At 42.3% G+C, this 12,640-nt stretch overlaps 1 protein-coding gene across 1 annotated transcript; it reads left to right on the forward strand.

Annotated features, from left to right (window-relative positions):
• Window positions 1–2,467: 2,467 nt before the first annotated feature.
• LOC126419045 (uncharacterized) lies at window positions 2,468–12,054 on the forward strand. The gene is made up of 2 exons (XM_050086117.1): window positions 2,468–2,548; window positions 11,481–12,054. The coding sequence occupies exons 1-2, from the start codon at window positions 2,540–2,542 to the stop codon at window positions 11,952–11,954; spliced, it is 483 nt and encodes a 160-aa protein (XP_049942074.1). The 5' UTR covers window positions 2,468–2,539; the 3' UTR covers window positions 11,955–12,054.
• The last annotated feature ends 586 nt before the right edge of the window (window positions 12,055–12,640 follow it).

The raw sequence follows: 12,640 nt of genomic DNA on the forward strand, positions 1-12,640 counted from the left end.
CTTTCGCGGGCAAGTGCTCTACCAACTGAGCTACCGAAGCACGACTCACGCCCGGTACTCACAGCTTTACTTCTGCCAGTACCTCGTCTCCCACCTTCCAAACTTTACAGAAGCTCTCCTACGAACCTTGCAGAACTAGCACTCCTGAAAGAAAGGATATTGCGGAGACATGGCTTAGCCACAGCCTGGGGGATGTTTCCAGAATGTTTCCAGAATGAGGGCACTGTATAGCAGGTTGGCTGTCTTCCTCGAGGCCACATCCTCTTCTTTGTTCTGACGTTTATACGTCTGTAGCGCTCTCCGTACTTTGTGTGATGACTATATACACTATATGATCAAAAGAATCAGTACAACTGGCTGAAAAGGGCTTGCAAGTTCATGGTACCCTCCACCGGTAATTCTGGAATTCACTGTGTTTCATGACAGATTCCATTTTCGCAGGCATGCGTTCAATCAGGTGTGGGAAGGTTTCTTGGGGAATGGCAGTCCATTCTTCACGGAGTGCTGCCCTGAGGAGAGGTATCGATGTCGGTCGGTGAGGCCTGGCACGAAGTCGGCATTCCAAAACATTCCAGAGGTGTTCTATAGGCTTCAGGTCAGGACTCTGCACAGGCCAGTCCTTTACAGGAATGCTGCTGTCGTGTAACCATTAAGCCACAGGCAGTGCAATATGAACAGGTGCTAGATCGTGTTGAAACATGCAGTCGGCATCCCCGAATTGCTCTTCAACAGTGGGAAGTAAGAAGGTGCTTAAAACATCAATGTAGGCCAGTGCTGTGATAGTGCCACTCGAAACAACAAGGGTTGCAAGCCCCCTCCATGTAATACACAACCACACCATAACACCACCGCCTCCAAGTTTTAACTGTTGCCACTACACATGCTTACAGATGACGTTCACCGGCATTCGCCATACCCACACCCTGTCATCGAATCGCCACATTGTGTACCGTGATTCATCACTCCACACAACGATTATCGACTGTTCAGTCGTCCAATGTTAACGCTCCTTACACCAAGCGAGGCGTCATTTCTCATTTACCGGCGTGATGAGTGGCTTATGAGCAGCCGCTTGACCATGAAATCCAAGTTTTCTCACCTCCCACCTAACTGTCATAGTACTTGCAGTGCATCGTGATGCAGTTTGGAATTCCTGTGGGATCGTCTGGGTAGATGTCTGCCTATTGTAAATTACGACCCTCTTCAACTTCCGGCGGTCTGTGTCAGTCAACAGACGAGGTAAGCCTGTACGCTTTTGTTCTGTACGTTTCTCTTCACGTTTCCACTTCACTATCACATCGGTAACAATGGAACTAGGGATGTTTAGGAGTGTGGAAATCTCGCGTACATACTTATGACACAAGTGACACCCAGTCACCTGTCTACTTTCGAAGTCGAGTTCGGCAGAGCGCCCCATTCTCCTCCCTCACAATGTCTAATGACTACTGAGGTCGCTGGTATGGAGTACCTCACGGTAGGTGGCAGCACAATGCACCTGACATTAAAGACGTATGTTTTTATGGGTATCCGGATACTTTTGATCTCATAGTGTATCTCCCAGGAACACAATTCCGATGCATCCCCTTGTAGATTACCAGCATCTGCTGCTCAGATCTCGACGGCAGCCACGAAGGCCGTTGTGAGTTAATACCCATATCTATATCTACAGCTGTACTCGGCAAGCCACCTTTACTGTGTGGTGGGGGGTACTTTGCACACTAGCGGCACTTCCGCTTTTATTGTTCCGGTCGCAGGTGGTTCACGGGAAGAACCAGAGCTGTTAAGCCTCTGTGTGGTCTCGATTCTCTCTCCAATTTTATCTTCATGGACTTTGTTGGTTAACTCTTCTAGAAACGTTCGCTCTCGGAATTTTGATAGCAGACCACATCGTGACGCTGAACGTCTCTCCTGTAGCGCCTGCCTCTGGAGTTCGCTGAGCATGTCGTGAGGACTATGAAAAAACATACTGCTCTTCTTTGGATCTTCTCTCTTTCCTGTATCAGTCCTGCCTAGTACTGATCCCAAACTAACGAACAACGTGCAAGTATTAGTCGAAAGAGAGTCCTGTATGCCACTTTCTTTGTTGATAGACTGCATTTCGTGGCGGCTCTTCCAATGAAAGTCAGTCTGGCATCTACCTCACCTGCAGTTGTTTTCACGTGGTTGGTCCATCTTATAGTGCTCCGTACACATATGCCTAGGTAATTTGTAGAAGTAACTGCTTCCGTGATAGTTTTACAATCGTGCAATCGTACAACGAAGTGTTTTTGTCTCAGTTTCTTTGCAGTAGGTCAGAACCGGTCCTCCACCGAGCAGGGCGGAGTTCAGAAGGTAAGCAACATCCCGTTAGCGATCTGTTACTCTCAGCTCCGCCCTGCGTGGTTGTCAACTAGGGCGACAAGTTAACATGGCCTCCGACGCCGGTACAAGCGGCCGAATGAGTATAAAAGAGCAGACGCCTCCAGAGGAAGAAACACTTGCTGCTCCACCTCACTTCGGCGTAGAGCTCTTCGACGTACATCCTCAGCTACCCAGCACCATGAACGCTGTAAGTGCGAGCACGACTTAGTGCTACTACCCTTCTGCTACCTATTTATTATCAGGTGTTTCGTAACTGTGTACATATCACATCTACCATCATTATGTGCTTATCGTATTCCACTCGGTCCCTACGGTCTCTTTCAGCCTTTAGTGCTCCTCTTACATCCACATGTATATTTCACTCTAGAAACAATTCCTGGGCTTTAGCTAACCCAAGCTCTGCAAGGTATCATAAAGAGCTTCTTTGAAGAATGGAAAGTCACAGAGATTTCCTGGTAGAATGGGTACTGTGAGGTTGGATACTATATCTTGTCTCGATGTCTCGGTAAGAGCATTGGCACATGAAAGGCCAGCTTTGAGGTTCGATTCCCCGTCTGGCGTACGCTCTTAATCTACCAGGAAATTTCATTTTGTAGAAGGCACAGACACTCACACTATTTCCCCTTCAATACTCTAAGTATGTCTGCATGGGCGTGTATACAGCGTAAGTCAGCGTACATTGCTTCACGGACAGTAATAAATAACTGTATTTGCGACTACCTTTCACAGTCTAATGTCGAGTGGAACGACTCAAAAGTGACTCGTTCTCCCTCTCTCTCTCTAAACCTCCACATGGACCGTAACTTTTCTTGCCTTTAGCTGTTCCTGCGCAAGGTGTACCATTTAGACAGCATGCTTTTGCACAGGAAATATCTAATCTCACGATTTTTACGTGACATTTTCATTACATTTCCAGAGAGTATCTATATACTCTATGCTAACGTGTCAGGATTCTGGGAAGATCCTCCCAAGAAGTCTAAAAGCTCTGTTTGCCCCCTCCGCTACTGATTTCATGTTTTAGTTTCACCGCATTCCGGTTGATGGTGTTTGTCCCTAGACACTGAATTTTACCGATATGATAGTCCATACTTTAACCAGTGAATGTTAACCACATACTGCTGGATTTTTTTGTTATTGCTGTGGACATTATCGCTTGCTTATCCCCTTTTAAAGAGAGTTGCTATTCAGGCACGAAGCAGTAATACTGTTCAAGTAGCTGTACATTTTCATAGAGTCACGGAGAGACGATAGTTTCCTTTGAATGCATCGTCGTAGATGACCATCTGAAAGTAAAGGCTGAAACATCTGATGAATCGCTCGCACATACTGAAAAATTTTGTGGCCCTGTTACACATCTCCAGGCGACAAACGATAACGTTTTTGCTTTTGTTGAACTTTCGCTTCGATTATAGCGAACTGTTGTTATAATTTAAATATTCCTATATCCGACCTCGATCTCTGTTTTCTTACAATCTGCAGAGCAGGCTTCCTTCATAGAATAGTTTCATTTTCCAAAATGTATCAATGCTGAGCACTAAACCAAAATATATTCACTTTTTCGATCTCCCGTAAGTCTATAATGTTAACCAGTTACCTAGGTGCCTAGTCAAAAATACGCATTTCTTCATGTGTGGAACGACTGATAACACAGTAATTTAATTTGTACGACAGGGACGGAAAACTCTCTACAGTCCTGTACACGATATTTCCATTGTCATTTTCACATTCCACGAAGTATTGAAAGTAAGATTAAATATAAATATTTGGGAAGCTATTGAAAAACGTTTTATCGCGCGCAGTCAGTCTTGAAGTATTCTAATCAAGTTTCAGAAGAAGGAACGAATATTAGTTCTTAGCATCCCAGCCACGAGTAGGTCATTAGCGGTGGATTATAGGCTCTGATCGGGATTTGTTTCTTTCAAAGAAATCGTTGTGCCCCACCAAAAAGCTGAAAAATCTAGCGCTTTCGACAGTGACTTGAATCGCAGTTCATGTGTTTCAACCCCTGCATCACCCCCTCCATCAGCGTCATTCCATAATCTTCGTATACAGCGTAAGATAATCTTCAATTACGTAAAAAATACTGTAATATGATAGTTTGCATTGCTACTCGTTTGAGGATTACTAACAGGCTACTAAAGGCCGTACCTGCAGCAGATATGTAACATATTATTTTCAGTAAGCCAAAACAGAACGGTCACGTTTTGTCGCAACCATTCAATCTTATATGATAAACCATTCTATTTAAAAGATATATTCACATTAACATATTGACCCTCCATGCATACTGCAGTCAATTCAAGAAAACTGTAGCCAGCGTAACTTTTCGATTGTTATTTGTACCTGGACAGCACTGCATCCACATTGTAAGTCAAAAGGAGAATTTTGGCACTTATTCACTTGTTCTCTTTAGTATGGCGAAATGATTTCTTCGATCGCTGAACTAGGATTTTTAGAGACCACCACCGAACCTTTTACAACGCATTTTTGGTAAATAGTTGTGCGGTGTACGGCATTAAGAGCAAACATGTGGTGTTTCTGCAGGCTACAGAGTATTTTAAGAGGAAATTCCATCTATTAAAAATTTTAGCCGCATTCAGTGCAGTGATGGCGCAGTGTCAGCATGGTACAGGCAGTAACAACTAGCTCTTGGTATGCAGAAATAGACAGTTCTGCGTTTAACAGAAGTTTAGATTGTGATATCCGATAACTACGGTATTAATTATTCACAACTAGGTTCGGTATTATCACAAAAATATTTGCGAGTAGCTATATGTTGACGTAGGAAGTGGACTAGCCACACAATCTCAGTTGCAAGTAACTCGAATGGCAGAGTTCGATTCATTCGTATGGGAGATGTAACAGAAATGTTGCAGATATAAACTGGTAGACATTCAGTCAAAAATGACATACAATTTTCGAGAAGCTACTTCAAAAATTTTGAGCTTCGTCAGGCCAGATAGAAACTAAAAATACTCTTCAGCTCCTTATGTATCGATCCTAGGGATCTTATAGTAATAGATATGATGAGATTTTGGTATTGAGACCGCTACCTGATAATGTAGTCGTACGTCGACAAATATCACAATAAATCTACGAATACTGATAATATCGCAAGGTATTAACTGACAAATTTTGCATTTGAAGCTTTTATTTAACACAAAAGTACCGGTACATATTCAGATCACAGTCGATAATGTGTAAAGTATTACACTTTAGTACGAAGTATTGTGACTATAAAACCAAACAGAAATGAACAGAGTAAAAGATAGGTATTCCAGTCACAGCCCAAATAATATCCTTTGGTACATTTTTAGCTACACAGGCTAGAAAGTGAACTGATCACTGTGTGGCAAACAGTTGTAAACTGCCGGGAGGCTTAAGAAATGCGTATTTTCATTGTTATCAGTAACATCAGAACGACCCTAGTATACATCCTAGAGACTCTAAAGATAAAACTAGGTACGTAATATTTTACATAATATTCAACAAGTAACAGTTATTACCGCATACCTAATGAATAGATTAATTATATGCAGTAGTAGTGTATTTTATTGTACTGTATGTTAACCGGGGACCTAGAAACGACGGAGAGGCTCCGTCACCGCCACAGTCGCAGTGGTCCACAACCCCACGACAACTACTGCAGTCCACTTCACCCCTCCGCCACCCCACACCGACCCAGGGTTATTGTGCGGTTCGGCCCCCGGTGGACCCCCCCAGGGAACGTCTCACACCAGACGACTGTAACCCCTTGTTTGTGTGGTAGAGTAATGGTGGTGTACGCGTACGTGGAGAACTTGTTTGCGCAGCAATCGCCGACATAGTGTAGCTGAGGCGGAATAAGGGGAACCAGCCCGCATTCGCCGAGGCAGATGGAAAACCGCCTAAAAACCATCCACAGACTGGCCGGATCCGCCGGGCGGATTCGTGCCGGGGACCAGGCACTCCTTCCCGCCCGGAAAGCCGTGCTTTAGACCGCACGACCAACCGGGCGGACATATGCAGTAGTACTGTACATAGTAACCTCCGCCATGCATTTAATAATGAACTGTATATCATAGATGTAGAAGTCGAAGTTATATAAGGCAGACCTCTGATATATTAAAGAGTACCATTTCTGTGAGCACTTCACACCAAGTGCGATGATCATTCTGGAACACAAAGTGTCATCGGAAGAAACTAAGTGCTAGAACAGTGTCACAAAACTACCAAAGGGAAAGGAGTTTTCAGTTTCAGCATGTGTCACAGATACAAGCATGACGATACTGCAGCTGAAAACAGTTGCGTGTTTAAAGTAAAAGAACGTTTACTTTAACTTGAGACGGTATTCGCTAGTGACTTCAGTGAAACAGGTTGCTGATGAATGTACGCATTTTAGAGTGCTGAAGCCTTGTAGTATTGTTTGCGGAAATGAAAGTATAGGAGTTTTCTAGAGTGCAGGACTCATATAAGCAAGGAGCCTGCGTAAACGACAATACAAGCTTGATGTAACGTACCTGAAAGAACAGAATGCCAAACTTTTGCACATTGCGTTTCAAATGGCAGCATTCAGGAGGTCAGACAAGAAATCGGCAAGGGACACGACGCACAGGACGACAGAGTCAAGATTTCTCGGGCGGAATGTTTTGGCACTGCCTCTGTCGTCTGCTAACATACGATACTAACTTTTTTTTCCGCTGCGCCCACGCACCTTCTTTGTATCTTCTTATTATTTACTACCTGGCGTCCTTGGTGTTACACGAGGTTGAGCAGTTATTTATAAAGAAATGTTAGTGCCAAAACTTACTATGCACGCAAACGCGCCATCATAAACGTTGCTCGTTGGAAGTACTGTGAGCGGCGAGCTACTTTTGCCCCAACAAACCGAGAGACATCGAAAAAAAAGACAACAAATTTTATGACGATTGGAGCATCTGACAGAATAAATGACGCTCACAACACACTCGTTTACTCAAGAAAAAAAATTACGCGAGGGAGTAGCGAATTACAAAGTGTACCAGAAAAGGTAGTACATAATTTCACTATTGTACACGTAAATGCGAGATGTCTCAATGCCGTACAGCATTTAAATGATGGCGTCATTATAAGTTACCAAGCGTTTCAGAAGCTATACGGTATGCCTGGCACACAGTGGCAAAAATCCAGTGCGCTTGTATGGAGATATGGATTTAACATTTTGAGAACTATATAAGAATTGTATTAATTAAGTTAAATCGCGTTATCTAGAATATGTTAAAGTCTAAAAGCACTTTCACAAACACAGTACAGTTCAAAAGTCAAAAAGTAAAGAGCTTTTTCTGACAGTAATTATTATTCCATATTTCGCGTTGTATTCTTCAAATGAATAAATATCTTGTACCCCAAACGTAAGAAAATGTTTTGTTATTCAGGATATAAGTTAATTCCTTTATAAATGCCTTCCAAATCGATCCAGCCATTGCAGCGTAAAGGAGTAACAAAAATACACATTAGAATTTAAAATTTTTGTAACTTCTTTTTGGGTCATCAGTCATCTGACTGGTTTGATGCAGCAAGCCACGCGTTCCTCTCCTGTGCCAACCTCTTCACCTCAGAGTAGCACTTGCAACCTACGTCCTCAATTATTTGCTTGACGAATTCTAATCTCTCTCTTGCTCTACAGTTTTTGCCCTTTACAGCTCGCTCTAGTACCATGGAAGTCATTCGCTCATGTCTTAACAGATGGCCTACCATCCTATCCCTTCTCCTTATCAGTGATTTCCACATATTTCATTTCTCTCTGATTCTGTGCAGAACCATCTCATTCCTTACTCTACCAGCCCACCTAATTTTCAACATCCGTCTGTAGCACCACATCTCAAATGCTTCGATTCTCTTCTGTTCCGGTATTCCAACAGTTCGTGTTTCACTACCATACAATGCTGTACTAAAGACGTTTGTTCTCAGAAATTTCTACCACAAATTAAGGCCTGTATTTGATACTAGTAGCCTACTCTTGGCCAGGAATGGGCTTTTTGCCTTTGCTAGTCTGCTTTTGATGTTCTTCTTGCACCGTGCGTCATTGGTTTTCTACTGCCTAGGAAGCAGAATTCCTTAACTTCATTGACTTCGTGACCATCAATCCTGATGTTAAGTTTCTCGCTGTTCTCATTTCTACTACTTCTCATTACCTTCGTGTTTCCTCGATTTACTCTCAATTCATATTCTGTACTCATTAAACTCTTCATTACATTCAGTAGATCATGCAATTCACTTTCACTCAGGATAGCAATGTCATCAGCTAATCGCAGTATTGACATCCTTTCACGTTTAATTTTAATTCCCCTCCTGAACCTTTCTTTTATTTCTATCATGGCTTCCTCGATGTAGACATTGAGCAGTATAGGCGAAAAACTACATCCTTGTCATGCAGCCTTTTAGTCCGAACACTTCTTTCTTGGTCATCCCATATTATTGTTCCTTCTTGCCTCTTGTACATATTCTATGTTACCCGTCTCTCCCTATAGTCTACCCCTAATTTCTTCAGAATTTCGAACATGTTGCACCATTTTACATTGTCGAACGCTTTTCCAGGTCGAGAAGTCCTATGAACATGTCTTGATTTTTCTTTGGTCTCTCTTCCATTATCAACCGCAACGACAGAATTTCCTCTTCGTGTCTTTACCTTTCCTAATGCCAAACTGACCGTCATCCAGCATTCCCTCAGTTTTATTTTCCATACTTCTGTATATTTTTCTTTTCAGCAACTTGCATCCACGAGCTGTTAAGCTGACTATGCAATAGTTCTCGCATTTGTCAGCTCTTGCAGTCCTCGGAACTGTGAGGATGATAGTTTTCCGAAAGCCAGATGGTATGTCGCCAGTCTCATACATTCTACACACCAGCGTGAACAGTCGTTTTGTTGCCACTTCCCCAGATGATTTTAGTATTTCTGATGGCTTGTTATTATCCCTTCTGCGTTATTTGATCTTAAGTCCCCCAAATCTCTTTTATATGTTGATTCTAATACTGGGTTCCCTATCTCTTCTAAATCGACTCTTGTTTCTTCTTCTATCACATCAGACAAATCTTCCCCCTCATAGAGGCTTTCAGTGTATTCTTTCCACCTATCCGCTCTCTCATCTGTAGTTACCAGTGGAATTCCCGTCGCATTCTAAATGTTACAACCCTTGCTCTTAATGTCACTGAAGGTTTTCTTGACCTTTCCTGTATGCTGAGTCTGTTCCTCCGACAAACATTCCTTTTTCGATTTCCTCGCATTTTTCATGCAGCCATCTCGTCTTAGCTTCCCTGTACTTCCGATCTATTTCATTTCTCAGGGGCTTCTATTTCTGTATTTCTGAGTTTTCCGGAACATTTTTGTACTTCCTCCTTTCATTGATCAACTGGAGTACTTCTTCTGTTACCTATGGTTTCTTCGCTATTACCTTCTTTGTGCCTGAGCTTTTCTTTCCAGCTTCTATGACGGCCCTTTTTAGGGATGTCCATTCCTCTTCAGCTGTACTACATACCGAGACTTACCTTACTGCTGTACCTACAGACTTAGAGGACGTCTATCATACCTCGTCATTCCTTAGTACTTCAGTATCCCAGTTCTTTGCATACTGAAACTGTTTGCTCTCATACAATCGCTCATTCCACCCTCTCTCTCCCTCTCAGTCTCTTCTCTTTCTCTCCCTCTGCCTCCAGCCTTTCATATCTATCTATTAACCCCAATCAAAATTGTTGTTTATGGGATTAGCCAAGCGGTCTAAGGTGCTGCAGTCATGGACTGTGCGGCTGGTCCCGGCGAAGGTTCGAGTCCTCCCTCGGGCATGGGTGTGAGTGTTTGTCCTTAGGATAATTTAGATTAAGTAGTGTGTAAGCTTAGGGACTGATGACCTTAGCAGTTAAGTACTATAAGATTTCACACACATTGTTTATGTATAATTTTACCGCTGTAGCCTATATGATTATTGTACTTAAAGATTGTAACATTTCACCTGATCGTATAAACAAGTATTTTAACGTTTTTACCTGACTGTATAAACGAGTATGAAGTTTAAGTTATTTTGACTTGTGAAAATCGGATTTATACACCACATGAAGTATTTATTCCAACGCATGAAGTCGACACCTCAAAACAAACGCCTCCAAATCCTTAAAAAATTATTCTGTAATGATGCTGTTACGATGTACATTCTTTTAACTTTGCGATAACGTTTTCTCTCCTGCTATACGATCATTGAACCCAATAGTTTCCAGACACCATATTTGTTTACAAAGTATGGCAGCATACATGTGATGTGTTACGACAGCGAAAGGAACCTGTGGGTACTGGAGGTACTCTATTTTACTTATTTTATGTTTACCGTTAGATATACGTTTAATTTTTTTCAAAAGAAACCTAAAACCATGTTCTGAAATAGTGGTTTGTTTTCTCCACTAGACAGTGTCACAAGTTCCCCCGAAAAATCTTAACACAACACCCACACAAATGTCATACTAACAAATGTAAATCCACCTGATGATGGAGGTTTAAACCTTCGAAACGCGTCGTGGAGATAAATAAACAGTGACCGGTAACAGTGAACTTGTTGTTTTATTTTATGTCAGTAACAGTCACGGTAAAGCCTAACCTAAAATGTTCGCATTTAAAGTTACAAGTCAGCTCAATCGTAGGAGAGAAATACACTTCCTTTTGCCATTATTCAGTACTTGAAAAGAAAAAAATTCAATGAATATGATAAATAGCATAAATTTATTGTCTTATAACTGTTGTTTGATGGTTTTGTACATATATTTACTTCCAATGCTAAGTAACTTTCGATGTTTCAAAATACTTGGATGAAACTTTTCGTGTTGTTCCATTTTTCAACAGTTTACCATAGAAACTTTATAAATAATATCCGATATGAAGTTTTCTTTTGCCATTAATGTATTTTATCACTGCAAGGTCCTTAATTTGTGTACTACATTGTTACTTTTTACCTCACTTTTAAGTCTCTATAGTTGGGTAAGGCGAAGTGACATTGAGCTGATGTTCTACATAATTGGAACAGACAAGCATTTGATGGTGACATCCCCTGCTGTCTTCCGCTAAGTTACGTCGATGTCTAGTGTTAATCAGCCTTAAGTCTGTACTTGTTGGCCCACAGGTGTTCGCCATGGTGATCCTGGGCGTGATGGCCGCCGCCAGCACCGCTGCGTTGCCCACCGCTACCGGCACCAAACAGTGGCCACCCGAGCAGTTCCAGCCTAATGACAGGCGTGATGTCGGAGTGGGGAATGTGAACTTCGGCACCGGGAGCTTCAACCCCAATGTGAATGTAAACAACACCGGCTACCCCTCTGTGAATGTACCCGGCAGTGTCAGCTCCCCAGTGAATCCACCCAGCAGTGTTAATTCCCCAGTGAGTCCATCCAGCTGCTGCTATCCCCTTGTCAATGTACCTAGCTGCTGCAACCCACCTGTTAATGTACACATCAGCGGACATTTCCCTGTGAATGTACCGGGCAGTGGATATCCTCCTGTGAACGTACTTAGCAGTGACTATCACACTGGAGGCTACTCCAGCGCAAATGTTTTCGGCCCCCCTTTGGGTGGTGTGTATCTGTTTACATACTACTGAGCTCCCAGTGAGTCCTTCAGATGTTTCATTATACGATGTCTTACGCAGTTTCGTATATGAAGCTATTTGCATGAATAAAATTGTGTCTGTGTTATCATAATGTCTCTAACTTCAAAAACTTTATCTTTGCTAACGACTTATTGCTGGATCACTTATTACGATTTTAGAAGTGAAATCCCCCATTGACAGAAACACTTCAATAAAAACACATTGTAAGTAGGCTGTTTATGTTTTCTTTATGTAAGTGAGCTGTTTAGGTTCTTATATTGGTAACGCCGCCGCCACGTAGCGCTCTCTGTATCAATATGAAAATCACTGGCTGTGCTGTGTGCAGTCTGTCGCTAGTTTGCATTGTTGTCTGCCATTGTAGTGTTGGGCAGCGGCAGCTGGATGCGAACAGCGCGTAGCGTTGCGCAGTTGGAGGTGAGCCGCCAGCAGTGGTGGATGTGGGGAGAGAGATGGCGGAGATTTGCAATTTGTCATGAACTGCTATATTTATATATGATGATATCAAGGTAAATACATTGTTTGTTCTCTATTAATATCTTTCATTTGCTAACTATCCCTATCAGTAGTTAGTGCCTTCCATTGTTTGAATCTTTTATTTAGCTGGCAGTAGTGGCGCTCGCTGTATTGCAGTAGCTTGAGCAGCGAAGATTTTTGTGAGGTAAGTGATTTGTAAAAGG

This window comes from Schistocerca serialis, chromosome 9 (assembly GCF_023864345.2).
Source record: "Schistocerca serialis cubense isolate TAMUIC-IGC-003099 chromosome 9, iqSchSeri2.2, whole genome shotgun sequence".
Classification (NCBI taxonomy): domain Eukaryota; kingdom Metazoa; phylum Arthropoda; class Insecta; order Orthoptera; family Acrididae; genus Schistocerca; species Schistocerca serialis.